The sequence below is a fragment of the Seriola lalandi genome, unplaced genomic scaffold, assembly GCF_002814215.2.
Source record: "Seriola lalandi dorsalis isolate HSWRI2012SDOR001 ecotype SW California unplaced genomic scaffold, Sedor1 jcf7180002053444, whole genome shotgun sequence".
Lineage (NCBI taxonomy): Eukaryota > Metazoa > Chordata > Actinopteri > Carangiformes > Carangidae > Seriola > Seriola lalandi.
The window spans coordinates 71,033-98,510 of NW_019523997.1; the positions used below are offsets into that span (position 1 = coordinate 71,033).

The following is a 27,478-nucleotide window of genomic DNA, read 5'->3' on the forward strand; positions in this document are numbered from 1 at the left end:
GAAACAGCACTGTGAATATCTCATTTTGAAGGCACACTGCTATGCTGGGAAAGCACAAAAAAAAAAAAAAAACAAACAAAAAAAACACAGTGGCTTAATGGCATTTTGTGATTCATTCGGGGTAGATAAGAAAGATTCTGCCACTGTGTTTGGACTGTGTCAGTCATGCCTCACTTCTCAGCTCTACTCTGCAGTGGAGTCAACCAAAGACATGATTGGTGAATAAGCAGTTGATAATAGCCATGATAATAATGTCATCCAGTGATTATGAGTCCCATTAAGATTTTGCACATGTATGGTTTTTAACCTGTGGGTAGCACAGATGGATGGAGCTGAAGCAACTCAATCTTTAAAAAAAAAAAAAAAAAAAAAAAAGGAAGGAAAAAAAAAAATCCACCCAACCGGTGTACTCCAGGTTATAAAACAAGCATAACCAATGCCAAACACGGTGTGCCACCCGATGTCCCCAAACCGAACCCATTTCCATGCTCCACCTCTTGTTGCCCCCCCCCCTCAGTGCTCCTCTAGTGTAGTAAATAAAAATTAGCCCTGTTGTCTTCATATCAGTCGTCCTCCTTCCCTTCATCTCTGTCGTTTGCTTCCCTCGACTCTGTTCATCACTGTCAAAGAGAAAAATACAAAAATAACAATAAAAACATCGCCCGTGTGCAATCATCAACTTTTTCTTCTGGTGATAAGAAAATGCTGTATTTATAACTCCAGTATTTTTCTTTTAAACAACTTGTTAAAGAAAATAATCCCAAAAAATGAAGAATATTCTTTAATTTCATAATGAAATATTCCCTCTACATATTCATTCACACCTTTTTTTGTCAAGTGCTCATTCATTGTATGTAAACTTTTGGTTTTAGATTACGGCAACATAAGAACAATGACGGTAACATATAAGTAAATAATATAATATATAACACTGTATAAAGTGATCAGAGTTGCTGTTTGTATGCATAGTGTTTTCCTCACTAAACACATAAATTACTCATTCACAGCTGGTGGCCATGAGATGTATGTGACAATCTAATTTGATGTCAACCAACCCTGTGCTTATACACATCATATGATGGTGAATTCATGTTACATATTGTTATATTTCACTTCATATCTCACAATATGTCCAAGATTACTACATTTTTTATGTGACAGTTGAGAGCCGACAGGGAACGAGGGGAGACAGAACATTCTTGGAAAAGAATAAATGTCGTTAGTACGAGTTAAGATTTACTGTTATTTTAGAATAACATTAAATCTGTCTGCGGCATGGCTGCCGCCGTATTAGAAGACAGCTTAAGGGGTGATTTTTTTTTTCTTTTTTAATGGCGTCTCGAGGAAGAAACACGACTTGATAGCATTTGGACAAACAGGCTTTACACATCTTCTTGTTATATCCATTTCAAAAGCAAAGCAAAATGTGTCTGCAATCTCCCTGCAATGCTGAAATGTCACCCAGTTTTCTGTCAGCAGTTTCGAAAAAATCACATAAAACAAGGCTCGCTTAAACTGGCTTTCACGTTCACGTCAAATATGCCACTACCATAAATTTCATGATGAAATGTTTTACATTTGTGATGACATTCTCAGATGACTGCGTGCAGCTGTCACCCTCCATCATCTGAGCTGCAGGGACAGCTTTCTCAAACCTGCACTCTTTGAACTAAAACTGACTTAAGACACTCAGTCAGCCTGACTGATGCGCCTGAAGATATTTCTGCTGACTGTAAAGCTTGTGTTCATGTCAAGCTGACTGCAATCTTTAGATAAGTTTATGTCTACATGATCCTTCTCAGCTTTGTGGTGCAATAAATCCAAAGGGGATCATCTTATTACACTGTTAAGTTGCTATTGAAAGCTTGTATGCCTCCGAATAACCTGAATTTATTTTGTTTAACTACATGAACTGGCCATGTTATTGTTAACCACCTTATTCCCTACTAGATAAAGTAAAAACGCGATAACATGTTTTACAAAGTTTCTTTTTGTCTTTCCTTTTTATAAGAGAAACCAGTTTAAATCATGATTGGCTTTGTTTTCATCCACTGCGCTGTCTTAAAAAGCTGAAGTGTCCTTGACCTGTCCCTGCATACCAGCAGCCTGTATCGCTGTGAACTCATTAATGCAGAAAAAGCTACACCACCTTAAATTCTTGGAAGGAAAAATGCACAAGTTAGCTCTCAGTTTGCCCTATGATGATCATTTACTAGAGCTCACTGTTAAAAACACTGCTGCCAAAATTCTGGCACGTGACCCATGAGCCCTTAGTCCCATCATGTGTCCATTGGCCTGACCTGTTCTGTGGACGGTCTCTTGTTGAGGAGACCGGCCTCTTCATTGGCCTTGTCTGTCTTCATCTCCACTACAATGTCGTTGTTCACCTCTCCGCTGGCCCTGCAGAGAGAGTGGAAAAAAAAAATGCAAAAGAGTCAGTGGGCTGTGTTGAGCAGTGTTTTGATTGCACAGCTAATGGATCTAGATATGACTGAAGCTTGCTGACAACTGGTTTGACCTCTACACAGTGTTCCTGACATAACAAATAATACTGGGCTGCTTCACACAGCATGCACTTTAAAATTTTGTTCACTTCTCCCAATTTGTCTGCAATGAATACTCAATTTTTTAAGGTTTCCTCATGCTTTGTTCTTTTTTTAAACTCACTCTTAATTGTGTCAAATCTAAGATGCGATCAAACAGCTTTTCCAGCTAATTAACATATCCTGACTAAAAAGACACACGTGAGAACAAACTTCTAAACCGATATCTTCTTGAGGATTATTTTCTAATAGAGACCCCCCCCCACACACACACACACACACACACATACACACACACACACACACACACACACACACACACACACATCGTTTCACACTGCCTACTGACTTGAATTCAGGCCCAAAAGAGTTAAAATCAGGTTTTGGGTTTATTGTCCTGGATGGATCAAGTTCAGACAAGTTTTGAGTCTGAGGACACTTGGACAAAATGAATTGCAAAAGTGATTTACGATCAGCAATTTATCAACCAATTAAGCATTATTAATAATGCATAAACATGTTGATCTAAATGTTTTACTCACATTCTACACATGTATACAAGCTGTACTAGTACAATAATGCTAAAATATGGCTTTTTGAAAGGTAGTGAAACCCAGTATTTTGCTTGGCATAATATAAATTAGTGGAACAATCAAGACTATTAGCATAAAGTTAAAGAAAGAGGCTTTGTTACAATATTTTACTCTGATTCAAATGGAGAAATTTGGGTGTCATGGTTCTCATCCAAGAATATCTTAATTTCTCAGCAAATCACATATAGTGCCTCTAACTTCTAATTGCATTTGTTTTATCTATCCATTCATTTACCGAATCACTATATGCTTTTATCTTATGTGATATTTTTCTTTTTATTACATCTGTAGTAGTAGAAAGCAATATAGAGGCTGGGTTATGGTTTTATTTCACTGTCTTAATTGTAGAGTCCCAAATAACTCTACTTCAAAAGAGTTTTTGTTTCTTTCCTTTTCAGTTTCAAAGAGCACCGGGACAAAAAGCCCCACAATAAAGTTTGATTTTAATTGTAACTGAATCATGAATCACATGATTCACACATGAATCAGACCCCCCCCCTCCCCCTCCACCTCTCTACTCACACTTCCTTCTTGCCCTTCTTGCTGCAGGGCAGCTTGCTCTTCTTGTTCAGGAAGTAGATGAGGGCCACCAGCAGCAGGAGCAGCAGAACACACACCACCACGGCTATCACCACCCCGCTGGAGCCTCCCTGCTGCTTGTCAGCTACAGCGCCGCAATGGAGGTACACATGGAGGGAGGGATGAAGGGGCAGATGGTGGGGTGGAGGGTTGGTGGGACAGTGGAGGGGGGACAGAGGTGGGAGGGAGGTGTGGAGGGGAAGCGAGGGATCGATCACAGTGGAGGAGGTGGGAAGAGGGGGGAGGGAAAGGGAAAAGGGGTGTTTTGGATTTGGACGGGGCAGTGGTAGGGAGAGGGGCATCGTGGGAGGTGTAGGGAGATGGGGTGTTTGATTTGTGGAATAGAAAAGAAGGAGGAAGAGGAAGGAAAATGATTTGTTTTGGGGTATCATTGGAAGGAGAGATGAGGTGACAGGAGGATGGCGAGATGGATAGGACGGGGAAGGGGATGGGTGGGTTCCAGGTGAAGACAATGGATGGATGGATTGATGGATGGGTGGAGAAGAAAAGGAGTGGGGGAGGGGAGTGGGATGAAGGATTAGTCTAACTTTTGAATGCAATGTTCTTGAAATGTGATGGGACCCAAAAACAGGGCCTGTATACTCAGATAATATCAGACAGCTGACCAGAGCCAGAAAACAACACTGAACATACTCACCCATCCACCTACTCTTGTATTATTATACTTGTGAGGACATGACTCTGAAATGGTTTTCTCAAAATTGATGTTGGTCTACATAAACTGTAACATAACTATAAATTTAACGAGCGTTTTAAAGGCCAATATTGATATAAATTTATACTATGGCCATTAAGAATACTTATTTTGTAACTGGATGGCTAGCGTCTTTAAAAGAGCAGTTTGACATTTTGGGAAATATGCTTAGTTGGTTTTTTGCCGAGAGCTGTTTGAGAGGATTTATATTTCCCTCATATTTATTATGAAGCCGGAGCCAGGAGAAGGTTAGCTTAGAAACAAGGCGAAACAGATAGCCAGGGTATGTCCACACACCAGGACCTCTAAAGTTCATTATTAACATATTATATCTAATTTGTTTAATAGTTTCACGGGGTGTTATGTGATGGACTTATTCTTGGCTGGGAGGAGTGACTTCCTGGAGTCTCAGGAGGTTGCCTGGCAACCTCACAGTGATGACAAGGAAAATGTAAAACTATGCATATTTTTAAAATTGCACCACAGACACAGTTCTGGTAAACAGTGAAATCATTCAAAACCATTCAAGCTGTAACTAATAGTAACCACAGCAGAAGTTGATGGTTAAACTGACTGCACTATAACTTAATTTAACTGCAAACAAATTTTTAAAATGGTTTTAAATTTGAAAACAACTTCTCATCTGGACTGTGATAAGTGGCTTAGGACTAGATGGAGAAAAGGTTCCACCTTGTCCATTATATCAGGATGCCAATAACATTTCCACCAAAAGGTTTCTTTTCAGGTCAGCCATTGTGGGGGACATTTGACAAATTTTCTAACAAAAATTATGAAACTATTAGAGTTCTAGCAAATTATCAAGCCACATGACATACTCAGTTTAGGGCCACTGTCACACCTCGTTGTCAAAGATGAAATGAAATAAATAATTAATCAAAAGAAATGATGACAGAGATGACACTAATGCAGAACTGTTTTTATGTAGCTGTAGTTAGGGAGTTATGTCTATCATAGATGAGAGAGAGTAGACGACTATCCATTAGAGGTGAAACGATTCGTTGATTTTAACCATTTGTCTTTTAAAAATCAGTCGGGGCCATTTTCACTATCTTGTGTTGTGATGTTATTTTCATTACTGATTAAATGACAAAATAATCCACTGATTAATCGAAAATGAAATCAATTGTTCAAATAAAAGTTTTTAAATCCAGTATAAAATGTACCTTCCTTTTCCACCTCAAGACTTCATTTAAAGCCTGTCCTCACAACTACAGTAATACAAGTACACAAGCACATTAGCTCTTGTAAACACAAATACACTAACCTGTGTGTGCACACAGACATCAATAGACACACAGTGACTTACAGTTCTAGACATACAACATATACATGTCATTAGGGTTAGCGATACAGACCTGACTTAAGCACAGGGTTTCCAGAGAGCAGCACTTTGAGAGAAAGAGAGTTTCTCAGTCCCATAGCATAGCAAAGCAAGAAGCACAACACACACACACCTCTAAGAGCACACGCACACAAAAGCTACAGGGATAAACAATTCGACACACAGCAACCCGGCGAGTGGATACAAGGAAAGGGAAAAGCCAGAAACAAGACGTCAGTCGGAAAGACGAGGAGACCACAAAGAAGACACAGTAAAGAAACAAAGAGAGGAAAGGAAGGAATAGAATAGAATAGAATCCTTTATTGTCCCCAAGGGGCCACAAAAAGTTGTAGTAGCATCCACAAAATATAGGACAGACATCATACAAAGGTGACGAGAGAAGAAGAATAACAATATACAATATCCACAGTGTTCGGTAGCAAGAGGGCAAATATACAAGATTACAGTACAGCGGTGGGAGGTGTGTGTGTGTGTGTGCATGTGTGTACGTGTGACTGTATGTGATGGAAGGGCCGGGGCAAGAGGAGATGGATAGAGGGGGGGATTTCTAAATTACAGGGTTTGTACAACAAAGAGTCCTGAGAGCAGGAGGGAGAAAAGGAGGAGGAGGAGGGAGAAGGCTCTACCTCTGTCGGCCGTGTTGTCAATTGCTGGAAAAGAGGAAAACAAAAAGAAGAAAAGGTTTAGGTTAGGTAAAGGTTGCAGGTAAGCTTTGTGTGTAAAGTAGTTTCTAAGGTACTAAAGTGATTTAGTAAAACCTTGCTTGAAGTACAAGCAGTTTTACTGAATCACATTTTTAGGACACGCAACAAAAACACTTTTTGATGTCATAACTCAATCACCAAAAGCTGTGCTGGAGAAAATATGAAGACAAAGGGAGATCTTGTAGCATCATCACTACCATCATCTCCTGACACTGACCTCTTGTGAGAGATACCGGCAATTTCTTGCTATCAGTTCCAAACTCGTTGGTGACCTCGCAGGTCACCCCGTTTTTCATGACCTCGGCTGTGGCTTTCAGGGTCACGGTGCTCACCAACTTGTTACCCTCCACTGATACCGACTGGCAAGGGCAAAGGAATGGGAGAAGAGAGAGATGGGGGAAAGAGGACAAGGAAAAGACATGAATTCTTACATATTCCCCTCATCATTTCTCACCTGTAGTTTAATTATGTGGCATATTTTCCTGATGCATTTGCACTCCTCCCAACCCTTTCCTCCTGTGCACAGTCTAGTGAGGTTTTATTCAATTTTTCTTCCCATTATTCTCATTTATACAAGAAAATGCTCTTAAAAAACTGTTCAAGGTGTAATTTTAAATATCTATCATAAACATATCTCTATTTGCCTCTGAAATTATCCAAATTTTCAGAAGAACTTTATTTTCTAAAATATTTCACTCATGAAACTCTATTCCCACTGTAAACTTCTTTAAAGCTGCTTCGTATGAGATTTTCTTTTCAACCATATCTATCAATATGATACATATCAAAAAAATATTACTTATTGCCCTGTGAGCTGTTTCTCGCTCTCCCTTTTCCATTGCTTTTGAAGTTCAACATTTGCCAGTTTTCCAAGAAGAAGATCTTAAGATGTTATGAAAAATAGATCATGCTTCAAACTTCACATCTTGACCCAAATGAAAACACTAATAGTCATAGCTCAGTTTGTTTGAAGTACAGCTTCACCTCTGCTGCTACTTTTATGTGCACAATTTCTTTCAGGAAGGTAGCAATGACATCTGTTTACTAAGTGCTTCTTTTAAGTTGCACACTCGGAAAGAGGTTATTTTTGTCTCTGCTGGTCTTGACTCTGTTTTCCCACATGTACCTCTTTTCCTGCGGGATTCCATGTGAACTGAGGGGCAGGGGAGCCGTAGGCCGAGCACTTCAGAGTCACCATGTCGTCTTCCTTCGCCACCTCTGTAGGAACCGGAGTCTCAATCATCGGCTTTCCTGGAAAGGGAGTGGATTTTTTTTTATTTTTATAAACAGTGCAGTACACACACACACACACACACACACTAATCCGGTTACATCCCACATGGAATGATAATCAAAAGACTAGTAAGTCACACTACCTCTCAGCTGCATCCGCCAACTGATTAAATCTCTTGTTAATGATTACTCTGTTTACAATAGAGTCTGAAATCCTCATAAGCAGTAGCCTTGAAAGTTACAGTCAGTGGCTAGCTGGGTTGTGTGTGTGTGTGTGTGTGTGTGTGTGTGTGTGTGTGTCAGACACAACACTAATATGATTGAAATCTTAACTTGATCTCGCCTAAACACTGTTTTATTGGTTTGTGTGTGTCTATGTATATGTCTACATGAGAGTGTGTGTTACCTTTGACAGTGAGGCTGACAGTAGCCTCGGCCGTCAGTCCTGGCACAGATGGAACGGCTCCAATACACATGTACTCTCCAGCTTTATCATAGGAAACATCTTGTATTGACAGAGTGCCGTCCTGAGAGAGGACCTCGGAGCCCTGGAGGAACACAAACACACAGAAATAAAACCAGCTGGACCTACAGTATTATTCTCTGTGTGTGAATATGAGAGTAGAAACAGCACTGTGAATATCTCATTTTGAAGGCACACTGCTATGCTGGGAAAGCAGAAAAAAAAAAAAAAACCTCCACACACACAAGCTCTTCCAAAGTGCAGTGATAATGGATCAAAGCAAGTCCTCCATGATGAACCTGTCTCTTATGATTCATCTCAACTTCTTCTCATAGGAATCCTCTTTTTTCTAAGAACAAACAAGTTGCCTTCCCAGAAAACCGGCTGTCGGTGAGTTTCTCTCACACCCAGGAGACACAACAGATAGACAGGCTACAACAACAAGCCTGACACTGGAGGAACATTCTGCACATAACAAATGGAGGGGCAGGGATGAAAACCAAAATACTGATGGTATCATGTTGATTTGTGCTTTTACAGTAACAAAAATGTACAGAGTTGCTTCAAAGAGACTGCGACATGAACACAGTTTTTGTTCTTTGGTATGTTTACTGTAGGAAATTGAGACAATGGGTTAGGGGTGCTTTTCATTGTCTGGTGCACACAGAATATGCAAACTCAAATAGTTTCAAATATCTATTACCCAAACCAGCCGTTGTCAGTCCAGAAAGTTTACACTTGAACTCAGACAGTTTTAAAAGTGAAGTCGCATGAGATTAAGTTTTCCTGCTACTGCAAAACTGAAAATATACAAAAAATATTCTGCTCTCGCATATCTCCAACAGCGGTTCAGGTCTAATATATTTTAGACTGACCAAACCATTCTTAGGATTTACGGTTATATGCTGAATTACATGAAATGTCATTAGAGACATACAGCATGTGTTGGTGTTGCTTTTTTCTCATTCACCAAATAGAACACACACCAGTGTTAATCTCCAGCTGCTGCAACTGGACATAACACAATGCAGCCAGTGTAGCAGAGCCACAACTGTCTTTAAAGGGAGCCCTGCTTAAGACCTACAGGCTCCAGTGTTGAGTGGCAGCTGCACATAAAGTTAGTTCTGTGTCACATTTCAAAGGGCTGAATTTTTGTCCAACTCTTATCTAGGAATGCTCAGAACAATTTCTGTGAACTGCTGAGGAAAAGAGCAAAGTTTTGCATTTCTTAGAAATATACCACTTTTCCACAAAAGAGACAGGAGAAGAGAAGGAAGGCTGAGAAAGTGATGCAGCACACCTTTTTCCACTGAACAGTGTGCTGAGTGGAGGCCTTGGTCTTACACTGCCATTCCACCTTGTCTCCAAGCATGACGACTTGAGGCTCGGCAGGGATCACGTTCACCGGGTCGATGTCTGACGCAGACAAAATGAAAAACAATTGAGAGAAAGGGATGAAGACACACGAAACCTAAGGCCTTATATACTGTACATTCTGAGGGGTTAAAGAAGTGCCACTTAAAATCAAAAAGCTTCTCATTGCTTAAACAACCATGTAATATTCTGCTTAGTACGACCGTACTAAGCAGAATATTAAATTTTTTTTGTAAGTACAAAGCTAATGCACTTACTCTGAAGTTAAGCCCATTTTGAAGCCCAAGTTAAGCCTCTTCCATGCTATTTCTAGGCTATCTCCACTTAATGTGTGTGATAAGATCAAATTAGGTAGTGTGGTTGGGATAACATTAAAGTACCAGATGAACTGTGAAAAATTGAATTGGATAATGGCCAGCTGAAAGGATTCCATTAAAGCTCATTCTGTTTCAACCCTTTTAATTCTATGATTTACTGACGAAAAGAGCGGGGGCTAACCTGCGCAAACAGGAGGCAAATTGTTCTTTATCTGTTTTTTTTTACTTAATTCTGCAGTTTGTGCGTATGTCTCTGGCTCACTCACAGTGGACATTGAGGTTGATTGTTCCGCTCAGGTCAGCGTCCAAGTTATCGAAATCTGTGGCGGTGCATTTGTACACGCCGGTGTCCGTGCGCTTGACAGATTTCAGCGTCAGGAGACCACCCTGACCACTGATCATTTTTCCCTGGAGGTTGAAGGACAGGGATCGGAAGAGAGAGAGACATGAGTAAAGACTGAATGAGTAATTTTTATAAATAGGTTGGGATACACACGTTGCTCTAAACAAAAAAAAAAAACAACAAACTTGAAATGCACACGTACGTCTTTAGTGAAGTCAAACTCAGGCTGAGGGTTTCCATCAGTCTCACACTTCATAGTGACAGTATCGCCCTCTTTGACTTGATCGGTGTTGAGAAGGGAAAATGTCGCTTCCTCAGATGGATCTAGATGGACAAGGACAGACATGGAACAGGTGAACATTCCTCTTTTGGATACATTTACACTGTTACACTGTATATCATCAATCACAGATGTGCAATGCATTCCACAACGGATGTTTTACTTTCGCAGTACCTCCCCTTTCCTTTCCTCGTTATTCTTCTTCAGCTGACAATCAAACTCCACTGTAGCTGCATTAAACTACTGTGTTTAGCAACCAATGAAATGGGCCCAGGAAGTGAATGATGTATTATTTTATAAGGGGTTGCGATTATTTTCATTATTAATTATTTTAATAATCTTTGCATTTTTTTCTTGATTAATTGATTAATTGTTCCGTCTATAAAAAGTCAAAATAGTGAAAAATATCCTGACATTTGAAAAACTGGAAGCAGCAAATGTTTGACACTTTTGCCTGATTAATTGATTAATCATTCTATTTTTCTTAAAACAGTAGGTAAAATTGTGATGGCAGACAGGAAGAGGCTTTCAGATGCATACTGTCTAGATGGTGGCAAACTGGTCTGGTTTGTCATTGCAACTTCAAATGAACTAACTTGCCACAAAACTCCACAGACCCCCTTCAGTTCCTCCACAGAAGCTAATGTTGAAGACCTTTGTCATAGATTCACTGAATGTTTAACACCCCAAGCCACCAATTCTGCTCCCATCCCTCCTCTCCACTCACAGTTGAGGTTGATGGTGATGGTGTCAGACTTCTTCTGTTTGATCTGGTCGCCTGGCATGCTGTACTCCACAGTGCACTGGAACACGGAGTCCTTGTCAGCCTTGGTGGGCTGCATGTACAGGGTGCTCGTGATAGTGTAGAGACCCGAGGCCTCCTTCACCACAGAGGGAATCATGTAGGTCTCTGGGAAAGAGGAGGGTTGGAGGAGGGAAAAACAAGATGAATTCCTCTACTCTGCACAGCATATGAGATAAGACTACATTTTTGTTTGTCAGTCAAAAGACGCTTACGCTCTTTCCTGTCCTTGACTTCAGGTAGCGGCTGTTCATCTTTGAACCAGATAATTCTTGGCTGGGGATGTCCATTCATTGTCACACAGGTGCCAATCTTAATGCACATGGACAAAATGCAGGAAGGGCAAAAGATAAGTGACAGATAATGTGCATCTTCATTGTTTATACAAGTGCAGGAAATGTGCAAACACACACGCACGAACTGCAACACCCACCTCGGAGCTGGTGGTCTCTCCCACAGAAATGGCCTGACTCGATGGTCTTGTGAGTTCCGGCTTCTCGGGAGCAACTGAGACAGACAATGGGAGAGGAAGAAATCATTATGATATCATTATGATTCACGAGAGGAAAAAAACCTTTAACCTTTTGAGATACAGGCACGCACACACACTGACACACACTGCACTTTCTTATATGCAGTACAACTCACATGCCTGCTGACCTTGTTAATTAAGTCGAGCAGTAAATATCCTGCCACACCTTACTCCACTGTGACCTGCTTCATATGAGCTGATAAGGGTCAAATGCCCCAAAAAAACCCACAAAAAAAACCTCACTCCCTCCCTTTCTCTGGATCCCCCACACAACCGCCAGTTCCCTCTTATTCCTCTGCTTTATTCCCTACCTCACTTGTCCACATGCAAGGTCATCTTATCACTGCCTGCAGCTGTTGACTTCTTATAAAAATAAACAGTGGATGGGTATTTCACTCTCTGTCTCACTCAATCAATTCTTTGTTTTCATTTTTTTTGTAACACTGTTCCCAAAACGGCTGTAGTTAGCTTGTATTCTTTTCTTTTTTTTTTTTAAACCTTTCCCTTCCCACATACTGTGCAGTGCAGGCTGCAGTATGTAAGCAGTCAGTTAAAAGCACAGTGAGGTTTCTGCACCTTACACAAACGTGAAGACGACAAACCTCAGTCTCTTACATTATAACCTGAATACGTTTGCTATCTTTTCATTGATATCTTTAAAATTTTTAGAGAGTTAAGACAGCAAAGCACAGTGGAAGTAGGATGGTTTTTATTCTGTTCAAGTGTGCTTTTGCCCGGCAGGCATACTGTTTACTCTGTACTGTAAGCCTCCAGAGAGAGAGAGGGAGAGAGAGGGGGAGAGAGAGAGAGAGAGAGAGAGAGAAGCCAGGCTATCACTGCTGTAGCTCAACCCTCAGGAGAGCTCATAACTCAGTCCTATTAAGTTAAGGCAGGACAGCCACGCCGTAATTCATCCTCCAATGAGTCAAGTGTTCGAATGTGGCCAGAGAATAATTGCTGGTTTGTGAGATAGGCTCTTTTCTTACAACTGTGGGCATTAAGTGCATCTAAAAAGGCCTTTGTCAAAAAGCACTTCATTGAGGTAATGTCAAACACTGACTCATTCACAATTAATAGCTTATTTTATGAGATGGCTTTGAGCCTCAATGTCTCTGAGTGCATAAATGTTAATGTTTAACTTGTAGCATCTTAACTAAAGAAAAGGTTGTTTTGCTGTTCCCGCAACACAAACTCTCCCTCTTTAGGGTGATTGATCGGTCCAATCCGAAATGCAAATGAATCCCACTCATTTTGGTGCGATCCGCTAAATACTAAAAGTATGATTTATGTCAGTTTAGGGTTTGCTATGGGAACGGCAAGGACACAGGGAGCTGCACCAGGGTCAGCCCTCAACGCCTTGGTGATAAATCTGGACTGTTATTAAGGTGAGATATATGAGACATGACAGGTGTGATTGAACTATTCATCAATTGTGTCAAGAGTGATTAGATTGTGGTTAATTGACCTCTGGGGAACTTATCGAAGGAAATTGGTAACACTGAGCATTGGCAAATGCTTCACATGATTAAAAAAAGTATTAGCATAAGTCTACTCTATTCTTCACAGATGTAGACAATTGTGACAAATCATACTTTATGATTGTGTATTTATATTAAAAGGTTTTGCATGGAGCTACTTTGAGCATGTGTGAAATGCAATAAGCAAAATGCATCACATGCATTAGGTACAATTAAGTCACTTTTAAATCAAAGTATGCATGAACACACACGCAGATCTGATTAAAGCCATAAACCTTCGGCGGCACCGACAAACCAAGTCATAAATTCCACACATCAACAGGTGATGGGAAAGTGTGTGTGTCCGGAGGGGTTGGGGGTCTCTTTGCAAAGGTCATGGGGTCATGTTGAGGTCATATTAAAAAGCCAAAGTGCACTGGCCGACTCACAGAAGACTTTAAGCATAGAGGCAGCTTCTGCGACCCCAGCGAGGCCGGTGTTGACTTGGCAGTAGAAGGTAAGCTCGTCGGAGGGCTGAGTGGAGGAGATGGTCAAGGTGTAGTCCTGTTCGATAGCGACCCTGCCAGTGAGAGGGGTGTTCTCGTCACTTCCATCTCCACCCTGGGAGCGGAAAGCCACGCGCCTCCTGGTTCCCTGCTCCTCCTACATCATCAGACATAGAGAAAAGAAGAAGAAAAATGACCTTAAGTCAAACCTAAAAGTCCAACTTTTGAAAGTACCTTCCTTTTTTCATGAATTGGACATGAAAATCTACCAACACAAACTTTTTTTCCCTTGTCTATTAATGTTCAAATTTGGAATAAAATGAATACTTGGAAATTACTTACAAAGTACCATTCAACAATAGGGTTGCTTGCTGATGATGGGAGAGTAAAAGTGCAGGGCAGTTTGGCAGTCTCTCCTTTTAACACCTCCACTTTAGGAGCCACCTTCACATTCAGAGCCTCACTGCATACTGTAGAGAAAAACACACAGCCAGAAAAAATATGATAAAGGACTCCAGAGCAGAGGGATCTGCTAACAATAAAGATTTTACTTATACAAATATTTAATTTCAAATCACATCAAGTCACTTTTATTTTTATTTATACAGCACCACGATCACAAGTCTATGTAAACATAGGAAATGCTCCAATGTTAGAACCTCCATTCAGACAATATACCCTGCATATATATATATATATATAGAGGCTGACAGCACAACATGAAGAACTTTGGTGAATCCCCACTTTATTACAAAACCTTATGACCTCACAGACAGTAACATCGAATGGTTTAATTGACGGTACTGCATTATGACATGTATTAGAAAAGTATAGCATGGTACATATGGTGTTGTTCACATTTGTGATGACAGTAAACTTCAGATCTGTACATTGCCTCTTGAAGAAGGACAGGAGGAAATGAGGAGACACAGAGGGAAAAAGGAAAGACAAATAATAAAAACCACAATGACTACAACTTTGTCTCCATGTTATTAGATTGAAAGTCTGTGTGTTTGTTTAATACCCTCAGGGCTTCCAAGTGTTCAAACACTGTTACGAGAACTGGGGACAGCTGCATGGCGCCCATGAGGGACTTTATCAGCACTGCAGCACGCCTTTTCCTGCAATGCCTTGGGCAGTTCGCACTCATCACTCGCCGTGCACGCATCACATACACCAGCAGAAAGGAGAGGCTGAGGTCTGTGATTACCCCACGCATTTAGGCGTAGCGCCTCCCCCGCTGGAAACACATGTACACAGACAAACATTCATGCATGCAATGTACGCCCACAAAGACACACACACACACACATTACAGATACACAGTTGTAAGGCTCCAGGAGATGACAACTGACACCGGGGTGAGGCCAGAGGGTCGGACCACACATGCATAGACATACGCAGGCTTGTGCTGTATCTCATCCTTAACACAGAAACACACAAATCCTCCAGAGGAAAGATCTTCAGTGGAAAGTACATGTGTAATCCTAGCATATTAAAGGAATATTTTACCTTAAATTTAACAGATTGGCTTGACAACAATTACAATATTTCCAATGAGAACAGAGAGTCAAGGCAAAAAATATATATCAAAACTTCCACAGGAACTTATCAAACCACTCCTGCAGCATAATTAACTTTTGTTAAATATAGTCTGAACACATAGCCAAATACCTAAATAGCTAAATACACTACTTTCATCTCGTGTGACTGCCTATGCGTTGCTTTAAAGTGCTGCCTGTGGCTTTTTTTGTGATTCTACAAGGTAGAACAACATACAGTAAGGAACATTTAGATCAATGGCAGAGAAGTGGATTCTGCTGCAGAAGTAGCTTTGGGAAGTTTCGATAGATGTTTTCATGTATGTTTTTTGTCAAGACTCTGCCTTCATTGGATTGCAGTGAATCCAAACAGACTACAGCATCTTTTCTCTGCAAAGGTAACAAGCTACTCCCTTAAAGGTGTATGCACAGCAGTAAAAACTTTTAAGGGATCCCTGAGGGAAGCTAGAAGGCCCTTGTGACTGACACTGTCCGTGTTCTCCATTGAATAGAGACATTAGGATGCACACAGTGTCCTAGATCTCAATGGGAGAGTGTGCGGCTAGAGCACAACAACTCAAACTGGTTCCTCATGGGATAGGGAGCATTGTAGCTCTCTAAACTCTAGCTATGGAGAAACAACGTGACATCGAGATTATATTGGAGGAGGAGGAGAGGCGGGGAATGATGGAGGGGAAGGATGGAGAGCTGGAAGAAGGGAAGGAGCTCCATTTCTGCTAATGAGGGCACTGCGGCACATACAGTGTCATAAATCGTAAGGCGCAGTGATACATGAAAGCAAGGGAGGTCACTGTGTTGTGAGGGTGAGGCTCTGGAAACAAAGGACAACAGCAAAGAAAGGACAATGTTGTTTAAGTGACCTGGGTTACGCTGCCAAACCAATTTTACTAAATCAAGTCATCAACATATGGAAGCCAAATTTCACAGTCTAATTTGGCAGGCTTGTATGAAATGCAGTGCTTGAGAGGAATACTTAGATAGAATTAACTGATATGCCAGTAAAGAAAAAAACACAGGTTTATGGGAGTTGAGCCATATCTACAGCACTTTCAGAGAAAAAGAAAATGTTTGTATAATGTGAATAAGCAAAGTACACAGCCTCTCTCACAACATTCCCAGAAATCCCTCTACACTGCAAACATAACAGACACTGAGTTAAGTAGCATTAAAAATCCAGAGACTTACACTCAAATTAATATTCATAATATTGAACATACATGTTGTTAATGACCAACCCAGCCCCAAACCCTGTGTGGTAACATACATTAATCATGTCATCAATTTCTGGACAACAAAATCTAGACTTGAATAATTTATTTCTTGAGAAACTGCCAAGGGCGGGGAGGGCGGACTTCTGGGAATCATAGTTGTTTGACAGGCTAGTTTTAATAACATAGCAAAAAAAATGCAGACAGGGAAGATGAAAGAGTGTTTGCTCAAAGTGTCTAAAGAGAGATGAGCGGAGCTGAGGGATGGCCGGCTTGTTATCACTCTACTGTGAGAAAGAGCGGGAACGAGGGATGGAGGGAAAAGAAGACAGAGAGAGAGGGAGAGTAAGTATAGGAGGAGATAATAAGGGGAACTGTCAAAAATACACACACTGGTGGTTTGGTGGTTTTGTGTGTGTGTGTGTGTGTGTGTGTGTGTGTGTGTGTGTGTGTGTGTTAGTAAGAGACATTCCATCAGGGGCAGATGCTATGATTCTCCATGACCCACAAACCACATAGAGGTCAAGGGTCAGTCAAGCGTTGACATTTGATGAAAAGATCTCATGTCTTTCTCTGTTGTATTCTCTCACTTCCTCTTCATGTAGTTCATCCACTTCCCTTCACTCTATTTTTATCCTCCATCTTATTTTCCTATCTACTTGTTTTTTTTTTTTTTTTGCTATCTCCATCTCTATCCAGCATCCCACCCTCATTAAATATTTTCTTGTACTTGCTCAGTAGCTCTCACATGAACCAACATTAGTTTTACAAACCGAGTCTCATGTTCCGAGTTTGTAAGAGGGATGTAGCCCAAAAGAAAATCTTCCTCTGTTTCTGCGCCAACACAAACAGCGAGCCAGACAAGCAAACACACAAGAATGTGTGAGTAAACCAAGTGCTGTGCTTTTAGGCAGCACTCAGGATTTAAGAGTCCTGTTAAGTGGCACATGGGAAAAATACACACTCACACACATACCACATTAAATCAAGTGACTAACTGACACACACATACAGACCCCTAATCTTACTCTGGTTACTCAACTTATTTGGCTCTTGAAAAACACCTGTAAACTCTGAATTTTCGGGGTAAGCTTGTAGAATAGTTGTGAGAAATCTAGTTGAGAGTTACTAATAAAAAAAATGAATCCATCATATGCCATTAATGGTATATTAAGTCTAACCAAAAGGATCCGAGATTAATAAACCACAGCAGGTTTTTGGGGGACATAAGTTTTTTATTTGTAAAGAGTTGTCAACACTAATCAAAATAATTGGTTTCTACACCAGGCTCAGCAAAAGCAAGTGACAGGAAAATTAGGACATCCCTATAAGCCTCAGCTCTACTTTGTGTTTAGTGCTAATTAGCAAATGTTAGCACGCTGACCCTGAGATGGTCAGGCTCACAGTGCCACTAGAGGCTGCAGAGTCTTACTATATGAAAAACTGAATTATAAATTAAATGCAGCTGATGAAGCCATATTAGTCTACTAACTTTTAGCTGTGCAAGTCACATGATACTGATTACATTGATTTCCTGTGGAAAAATTCCACATCACTCATTTCTGTCTTTTTTTTCTTTCACATGCATCTTTTGGTGCCATTCGCAATATGTTTTGGTCCAGGGTGATCAATCAGGCCGCGGCTGTGTTTTACACACAAGGCAGCTGGACAGACAGAGACAGGCAATTAAAACATAATTAGGGAGTGCTCTGTTCAATCCAAGCAGTGTGATTGTGTGTGTGTGTGTGTGTGTGTGTGTGTGTGTGTGTGTGTGTGTGTGTGTGTGTGCGCGCAAGAGTGTTTGTGTATTCAGAGACACAGGCTTTTGGCTGTCACTGTGTGTGTGTGTGTGTGTGTGTGCGTGTGCGTGTGTGTGCAAGAGTGTTTGTGTATTCAGAGACACAGGCTGTTGGCTGTCATTGTGTGTGTGTGTGTGTGTGTGTGTGTGTGTGTGTGTGTGAGAGAGAGAGATTGAGAGAAAGAGAAAGAAAGAAAGAAAGAGAGTGGTGGGGGCTGTTGGACAAGGGTGCTAGCTACATGGGGGTCTCGTTAGCTGACGCAGGCCAGCTAATCGGATTTAGCCAAAGAGAGGGAAAGTGTGTGTGAGGTGGTGTGTGATGGGGTGCGTGACCGGGTAGAAAGACAGATGGGAACGAGACGGTCAGACTGTGACCTGTATACACACACACACACACACACACACACACACACACACACACACACACACACACACACACATACAGTATATCTATAATGCATGTGATATTTATGAGCAACCGAACCACCCCAAAAAGCTACAGTTAAGTAGAGTGTGTGTAGAAAAAATAAAAGATCCAAGTCTGCAGTCAAAGCAGCGTGTCAGAGTGGAGGACATCCACATCTACTGAAAAGTTAATGTGAAACCATCTTTAATACTCTCTGTATCTCCCTTTGCCTTTTTCTTTGACTTGCCTCTCTGCCTGCATCTCTTTCTCTCTCTCACACACACACACACACACACACACACACACACACACACACACACACACACACACACACACACACACACACAAGCGAGTGCCCCTAATTATGAAAAGAACCAGCTGGATCCTCTCTCTCCTGTCCTCTTTTCCTTTCCCTCTTGTTCTTCCCTCACCTACTGTCGTATTCTGGACATCAAACCATGAGCTTCTTTTTCTCTCCGACTCTCCTCTTTTTATCCCTCACTCTCAAAGAGCATTTTTTAATACCCAGTGCACAAACTCGCTCGCGGGTCTCGTCTGCGCATGTGCGTGTTTCACAGAGGGAGATGAGAAGCGGAGAGAGAAAGATGGTAAAAAAGAAAGGCACAAAGAAAACAAGTAATGATAGACAAAAGGAGAGCAAGAGGAAGAAAGGGAACAAAAGACGATGTGTTTTTGCAAACCTGGCCTTACCTACATGAGTGTCACCCAACTAGAGCCCCTTTATGAAGCCACCATGAACCTCCTTTCACTGATAGTACCTGCTTGTCTCCTTGCTAACCCAAACAGCACTTAGCTGTCAGTGATGGATTTTCTATAATGGAGTCTACTGTATACATGTGGGCGATGGTACTAGGGGTGCAGGAGAGGTGTGTTAGATTACAGTCAGCATGTGTCAAAGAGGCAAAACATAAAGATATGCTCCAGTAGCAAGACCGCGATTGGGACTGTACACAAGACTGGAGCTGTGAAGCTGAAAAGGACAAGAGGAGTGCAACGCCATACCTGCCAGATGAGGACTGTCAGTGAGTGTGTACGTGTACCTGCGTATGTGTGTGTGCGCGTGTGGTCCAAAAACATCCCTGGCCTCTAACAGGATTAGTGTGTTTGACTGTTGGCAAAGCAAACAGTGTCCTGCTGCAGAAGACACAGCCTCAATGTCACGAGGACTGAGTCACCTACAACACGAGGTCATTTAAAAAAAACAGCATGTACCAATAGCTTCCACTTTTTATTCATCACTTTCCACTGATCAGCACCTTTTCCAAAAGGTTTCCAATTATTTCTGGATCTCCTCATCGTTGCCCTTTCGTTCTCTTTAACCAGCACTGCTGACATCTCCAACTGAATTCATGCTGGAATAGTCTATGATTATGATGCAACCACTGACACTGCATTGTACAGTACAGTAGCTTTAGGCTATACCATAGCTAAAATGCACCTAGTCATATCATTAATACTGTGAGGATTAGTTGATTCTTTTGATAATTGATTAATCATTTAAGTCTGATTTCGAGCTAAATGGATTGCATTCATATAGCCCTTTTCTGGTCATATCAACAATTCAAAGCGCTTTACACTACTTATTTACACAAACTACTATATTCACCCATTCACTCACACATTCATACAGCGCATCTCTATCACGTACACTCATACAACGATGATGTATCAGAGGTAATTGTGTCCTGCCCAAAGACACTTCAACATGAGGACTGGAGGAGCTGGGGATCGAACTACCGACCTTCTGATTAGTGGTGCCTCCTCAGCCATAGCCACACCACAGTTAAACACATTTTGATGGTGAAGATTTGTATAGTTAACTGAAAATCTTTGGGTTTGACCTGTTGGTTGGCCAAAAAAAAAAAGAAAGCTATTTGAAGACATTACTTTGGGCTTGAAAATATAATCAGTAGATCAGTTGATAATGGGACTAATCCTTAGTTGCAGCCCATGCTAACAGGCACCTGGTTTACATCTGAAAGAATCTAACTACATTAGGGCTACAGCATGTATGGAGATATCACATGGAGACCAGAAACTGTATTTTGTCAGCTTGTGTTTTCTCCTAGGATTTTCCGATGCTGGTGGGGATTGTTAACCATGAAGACAACGTCTGTTTTTGTATAAAGTATGAATGTGGCTTCACTCCCACCACATGTTGTAATGGCTACCAACACCACAGAAAGATGCGAGCGAGTCACAGCAGTCATCATCATCCTGAGCCAGAGGCTCTGTGTATGTGAGCACAGTTGTGGCAGCAAGGCGTGGCAGAATGCCCTCAGCTCCCCAACACCGATGATGGCCCGTTAATGTTTCAGATTGGATATGACTCAAATCTCGTGTGTGTACGGGCCGTTCATATTCACTCAGTGCTCCCATTAGTCTGCCTGCACTGTTAGAAGAGAACAGTTTGCACTCCTCAGGGAATTCAGTTTTTTCAGTGACATTCATTTTGGATGCCAAACTCGACGCATCTGACAAATTTACTAGCTGTAAGGTGGAAAAATAAACACAGAAATGCTCTACTGGGACTGCTCAAATAAAAAAAAATGGTGTTTGCTCTGTGTTGTTCCATTTGCAAATAATACTGTTGTGGTTGGACATTGCAGAGACATAAAATGTAAGGTCTGTATAACTCTGGTGAAGCAAGAAGAACAGTGTATATGAATATATATATATATATATATATATATATACATACACATATATATATAAGTGCGTGTTTGTGTGTGAATTTGTGTGTGTGCGTGTGTGTGTGCGTGTGTGTTAAAGGGCAGGCTGGGTCAGACTGCCAGTGTCGGGGTGGGTCCATGTAAGGCCTGGAGTCCGTCAGTGCCTGACTGATGAGACAAGAACAGGTGCAGTGCCGAAACAGCAGCTGCTGCGAAACACACAGGCGCAGTGAGACTCACAGAACTACAGAGATGACAGACAAGGACAGAGAGGAAGTTTCTCAAATGGCAAGAATATACAGACCCAAACAGTTGTAGAAGTAAAACTTGTAGCAACCAAGGAGATAATACATAAGAAACAAAACACAAAACACACATACAGAGAAAACCAGACAGAAACAGATACAGTGTACTCTCACTGTCTGTCTCCTTGCAAAGTCCTCATGGTACGTGAATCCAAACAAGAACAACACAGAGCAGACTAACTGCTGCAATGTCTGTTAATGTCCTGTGTTGACCTTTGAGAGGGAAGCATAATGCTAATTGGAATCCCATTGTCATTTGCTGTATCAATAGGAGAGGATTTCACAGAGAGAAATGTCCAGAGAGAGGGAGAAGAAAGGAAAAGGTAAAGGCAATGCAGAAGTAGAGGGACAGTTATTAAATGCCAAAAAAATAGCTTCAGGTTCATTTCTTTTCATCTTGCAATGGGTTTACATACCTCCTTTCATACTAAAAAGAAACTATGTCCTGCTGCAAAGGCCATGAAAATCTCAATTCCCAGCATACTTTGAGCCACTTCGTTACCAGCCTCATGAAACAGCTAACACCCTGTCGCACTGAAAGTCTGATCCTGTACAGTACATTCAATGCCTCTGTGCACATATGTTAATACATGGAAATTTCAGTATATTCTGAACAACACAAATAATTTAAGTCATGAGTTCATTTGTAACAAAATGGCTAAACCAGTGTGAAAAATCATAATGAAATCCTGGATGACCTTTCTACACACACATGGGTGGCTGTGCATGCACAGTGTCTGCTGTTTGCTCTTTGTAGGGACCTTTTGTATTTGCTATTCTGACCTGATTTGCTTATGATGTTCCACGACATGGACATATCCCCAAGTGGGACATATAAAGTATTTCAAGTGCTTTCATAATAGAGTCATAAGAGTCCCTGATAATCTGTTCTCAATATAAATCACTGTGCATTTGTTTCATTTGTTTAATAAAGTCACTGTAATTCTACTTCAGGGGGGATCAGTTTGTTATTCTTCACCAGAAGAATTTAAGTTAAAAGAAAGTTAAACGTTTTTTGACTGTTATGAACTTTACAAGAAACCAGTGAAAAACTTTTTTTTGAGGATTCTTTTGCTCAATATCACATGTACGACGGCGCTCCAGTACCAATTACAGCAATCAGAGAATCTGACAAGAGTCCTCAAATCTGCTCTGACTGCTCAGAGGCCAATCAAAAGCCTCTGCAGTTCTAACTCCAAGTCGATAAGCGAGGTGTATTGTGCTTCAAAGATGATATCTGGGGCCTCTAATTGGAGTCAAACACAATGTTTTATGAGGGTTATGTGTAATATATGTGCTTGTGAAAAGGAGGTCTTGATTTATGGTCAGATAGACCGATCCCGGATGTGAAGATGCCACATGCTAAGCCCTCGCACCACAATTACAGGATATGGAGGGGCCTGTGTGCCTTCCTGTCTGGACTTGTATTGATGTACCACCTGAGTGGAGGCAAAATCTACACCTGGGACCCTGCGGCAACAGAGAGAGAGAGAGAGAGAGAGAGAGAGAGAGAGAGAGAGAGAGAGAGACACACACACACACACACACACACACACACACACACACACACACACACACACACACACACACACACAGGTAGCGGCTGGTTGTGGAGGTCATCTGAGTCTGGCAGAGGATACTGTGTTTTACCACTTTGTTTATTTATTGGCACTAAACCCACCAGCTACTGTGTGTCTGTTATAGAGAAGAGAGGGGAGATTAGACAGGGGAGAGACTTTGAGGGGAAAATACATTTTTTAGACGTTAGATACAGTAAGAATCCCGTAATCTTTTATTGTTCTGCTCTCAGTTCTCTACATTTTTTGTATTAGCTCTATTTGTTCCTCCTGTCAGGCTCCATTTTTATGATTCTGATAACAACCTTCTTGCTTGAAATCTAAATCGTCTTTTGTGTCTGATCTGTACTGCTGGCCTTGAAAAAAGCTGATGTGATTAGCACTAAAAACAGGTTTAGCTTCATTTGGATTCATATGATGAACTTCATTTAAAATGAGAAAGGAGAGACAGAGGACAAGGACGTGAGTTTAGAGGATGATGTTCTCAGGGACTTGATGTTGACGTAATGCAGCTGAGTCAAACATAAGGCTATTAGCAATTAGTTTGGGGTACGCATCAGTCTTCTCCACTGCCATAAAGCTAACAATATTAGCATCTGTGCATCTTTCTCAATGTAATAAAACGCAGTCATCGCAAAGTTCAATGACTCGGCAAATTATGTCTGCCAGCCAAGCTGCGTATGTGTGTGTGTGTGTGCGCTTCTTTTTTGGTATGGAAAAGTGTGTTGTGTGGGACAGGAGTGCAGAGCGGTAACATCACAGTGTGCGCAGTTGTGGCAGATAAATCACAGCTTTACTGGTGTGTGTGTTGTGTCATCTCATGGCAGTTTAGGGGCTCAAGACAAACAGTGTGAAGTGGGCTACAAGGTCGGCCCCTCACACACTCTTTTGTCTACTGGGAGATTCCCCCTCGCCGGTCCTGTTGTCCCGGCAACGAGGTGAGAAGTCAACCCCATTCAAACACAAGAGTTTTGGAGCTGTGTGGTCAATGAGTGTGTTTATGTATATGTGTGTGTGTGGGTGTGTGTGTGTGTGTGTGTGTGTGTGTGTGGGTGGGGGGGTACGAGCTGGGACGAGAATGGGCGTGCCAGTGAGTCAGGAGGAGAAAATGAGGACAAGGATAGATGGTCAGAACAAGGAGGAGAAAAACAAAGAAAAATAAGACAGAATGTACGAGCAGAATATGAATTCGTGGAGCTGACATTGCAGTCTTCTGTCCCACTCCGCAGAAAGCGACAGTTTGAAAAAATAAAACAAAGCCAAGGCGTCTCATGAAGAGATTATAAATAGAGCTATGAATACATGAGTCTTGTGAGGTTTAGTGCTGTGTAAGTGCTTCTGCTATAGTAGCTTTGATATATTGTCTCACTGATAAACCTAAGGATCCTCTGAGTGTCCTTCCCCATTAGAGTTACCTGAGTAAAACCGAACTCATCTCTCACACAGAATATCTAGGCCATTTATAAAGCTAGTATCTTTTAGCTGAAACAGTCTGGTGGAATTATATGCGGCTCTATTAACAGTGAGTTCGCACCAATAGCCAGTGTCTTGCTCCTATTAGAGCTCACATTTAGGTCTTAATACAGGGGTGGTAACAAAGAGAAAAAAAAGCCATAGCGGTGAATGACATGGAAGATCAGATAAAAATATCAAGTAGAATTTCATTACTTTTCGAATCAAAGGGCACAAAACAGAGAGGGTCCACCAATTACCGCAGTGTGTTTCCTCCAGAGATGAGAAAAGGTGTTAATATTTAATGTTTCGGGGCCCCCAAATCTGGGCCTCCTTTCCCTCTTCTCCCTCTTCCTTCCATCCCTCTCGCCTCAGGTGCTCCAATTAACACACCCTGTCCTTTTCTTCCCCCTCTCTCCCAGCCTTTCTCGCTTTTCCCTCCTTCCTTGAAACACAGCCCCTGGCGAAAAATAAAATTTAGAAACAGGAGGAGAGAGAGGCAGGAATGGAGGGATAGGCAGAAAAAAGAAACGGGGGGAGTTTGACTGGGATAATGTTTGGAAATGCGATGCAAAGTTTGGACGAGAACAAGTTAAGAAGGCTAGAGGGTCTCAAAGAAGAGAACAAGCACACACAGTAGAGGACTGATGCAAATGCAAGCATGAGCAGAAAACCAGAGAAAATAAAGTTTGCAGCTCTTGTACGTAGAGGAGTTAAAACTGGAGCAAAGGAGAAGGAGAAAGATTAAGTGATGGAAGCAGAGGGTCCCCCGAGTGTTTTCAATTCCCCTCAGCCTCTACCTATTTATCGAGGTAAATGACTTGCTTTAATGGGCCAGAATGATATGCAGTGTTTTGCAGAGGCAATCTGCTTGCATATGTTGCCGCTAATGTTGCTGACGTCCTTAATAGAGTATCCTAATGAGGTGCATTCAATGATGGGTGAGGCAGTAAAGATTATAAATTCCTATCCGGACCCCATGAGGGAGAGGTGAGGCCTGGAAAGAGGATGGAAGGATGGATGGATGGATGGATGGGTTCGTCAAGTGGTACAAACTAGAGTATTCTGAATTCTGTGTTCATGTATCAAACTGGATTTTGAAAAAAGAAGATTTGGCATTGCAGGCGTAACGCATAAAGTTGGGTGACTTGCAAGGGATTAAAAAATGCCATAAATGAAGCCAATTGAGTCAAATACATCCTAACTTTTAGTCCCTAGCTAGAGTCAAGCTCCATAAACGCTGGCTTCTACATTTCACATAATGTAACCAATACCATCTTTTGTTAAGGACCATTTATGGTTCTGCGTTAATGGCGACGCCGTAGCTACGTGCTTCGACCTGCTGCCTCGTCTCATCTTGCTGTTTAGCATAAACACAAAGAAGAACATCTGATTGAAGAAGTTCATATACAGCAACATACGACACTCTTGCCTCTCCATTACAAGTACTAACAAATGACCCATAACTTGTGGTGAACGCATGTTAACACGTTTCTTTGTGCATTAGTCACTACCGGCCATTTGACACGTCTGTGTGAGTATGACTGCCCCTTAGTATTGCTGCGGTTCTACAGCAAGGAAAGTCAGTGCTGAATGATATGCATTACGCATCTGCAGCGGCATCGCTCTAACCTATGCTGTGACCCCTTGCGTCAACCATAAATCCAGCTTCATAACTCCCTGCCAAGTTACTCTATGCCCCCAGTTTGTAAAAGAGGCTTTTTGTAACAAATTTATAGTCTCCAAGCTCAAGCTGATTTCAGAATTGACTCCCTCCAGAGCCACAGCAGACGTTATATTAGTGTTTTCACAGATGTGTAAAATTGATAAGAGTTTCCCTCTGAATATATCACTTGTTCGTAGGTGGTATCACAATTTCAAGTTTGTATGTGACATATTTACATATTTCAGGTAATGCATGAAGAAGTACTGCAGCATTCCCTGGCAGGGCAATGTTCTGGTGACTTGTTTAAGATATGGTGTAATTGATTACCTTTGCACAGGACATTAATGACCTCTGAATTTATAGCACAACTTGGGCTGTGATAATTTTGACATTAAACTTGAATGAAGATATTTCAAATTTTGCAAATGTCAAGCAAGGTAGATTATGCACTTTATTATGTGTTGCTCCATTTCCCTGAATGGTGGCGGCCCAAGGATTTATTCTTAAAACAAAAACCTCACGATCCATCACTTTTTAGTGTTTAGTGACATAATGAGTGACGGGAAAAGAAAAGGCAAAAAGAAACAGGCTGTCAAGGGAGATTGTCCTCAGGATTCACTATCCTTGGCTTCTGATTTTATCTAAGACAAAACTCAGATGACTCTGTTTTGTTTTGGATTAAAGACAACAAAACAGTCCAGAACAGGATCACTGCTGTTGTGCCAATGGATATTGTTTAAGAGAGGTTATTTAGGACAAGCACTCACGTTGTATCCCCTGTTGCAATTTTTGTGACACTGGACTGGACTTAAGGGAAATAAAAAATACTTGTCTTAGAGTTGACTGGTAAATATTTTATTTTCCATGACAACCAGTCTGCGTTACTGTCCCTTTACTGCCGTTACTAATTGTTTTATATTTTCAAAATGAAAACGTAATGACACCTCTGTCTTTTACAGTCAGGGCAGCCTGTCAGACAGAGGGAGAGAGAGAGCGCGCGCGAGGAG

General features: G+C 41.4%; 1 protein-coding gene across 1 annotated transcript in view; it reads right to left on the reverse strand.

Moving 5' to 3' along the window:
* Positions 1 to 528: 528 nt before the first annotated feature.
* The window catches only part of bcam (basal cell adhesion molecule (Lutheran blood group)), a 48,607-nt gene continuing 21,657 nt past the window's right edge, over positions 529 to 27,478 (reverse strand). Inside the window, exons 2-16 of the mRNA XM_023401093.2 lie at positions 14,147 to 14,274; positions 13,748 to 13,961; positions 11,743 to 11,816; positions 11,525 to 11,621; positions 11,235 to 11,417; positions 10,430 to 10,551; positions 10,151 to 10,292; positions 9,494 to 9,609; positions 8,137 to 8,278; positions 7,624 to 7,748; positions 6,715 to 6,856; positions 6,420 to 6,443; positions 3,659 to 3,800; positions 2,301 to 2,400; positions 529 to 620 (exon numbers count right to left, since the gene is read on the reverse strand). Coding sequence (XP_023256861.1) covers positions 618 to 620; positions 2,301 to 2,400; positions 3,659 to 3,800; positions 6,420 to 6,443; positions 6,715 to 6,856; positions 7,624 to 7,748; positions 8,137 to 8,278; positions 9,494 to 9,609; positions 10,151 to 10,292; positions 10,430 to 10,551; positions 11,235 to 11,417; positions 11,525 to 11,621; positions 11,743 to 11,816; positions 13,748 to 13,961; positions 14,147 to 14,274 — 1,754 coding nt within the window. The 3' untranslated portion in view covers positions 529 to 617. The remainder of the gene's footprint in view (positions 621 to 2,300; positions 2,401 to 3,658; positions 3,801 to 6,419; positions 6,444 to 6,714; positions 6,857 to 7,623; positions 7,749 to 8,136; positions 8,279 to 9,493; positions 9,610 to 10,150; positions 10,293 to 10,429; positions 10,552 to 11,234; positions 11,418 to 11,524; positions 11,622 to 11,742; positions 11,817 to 13,747; positions 13,962 to 14,146; positions 14,275 to 27,478) is intronic.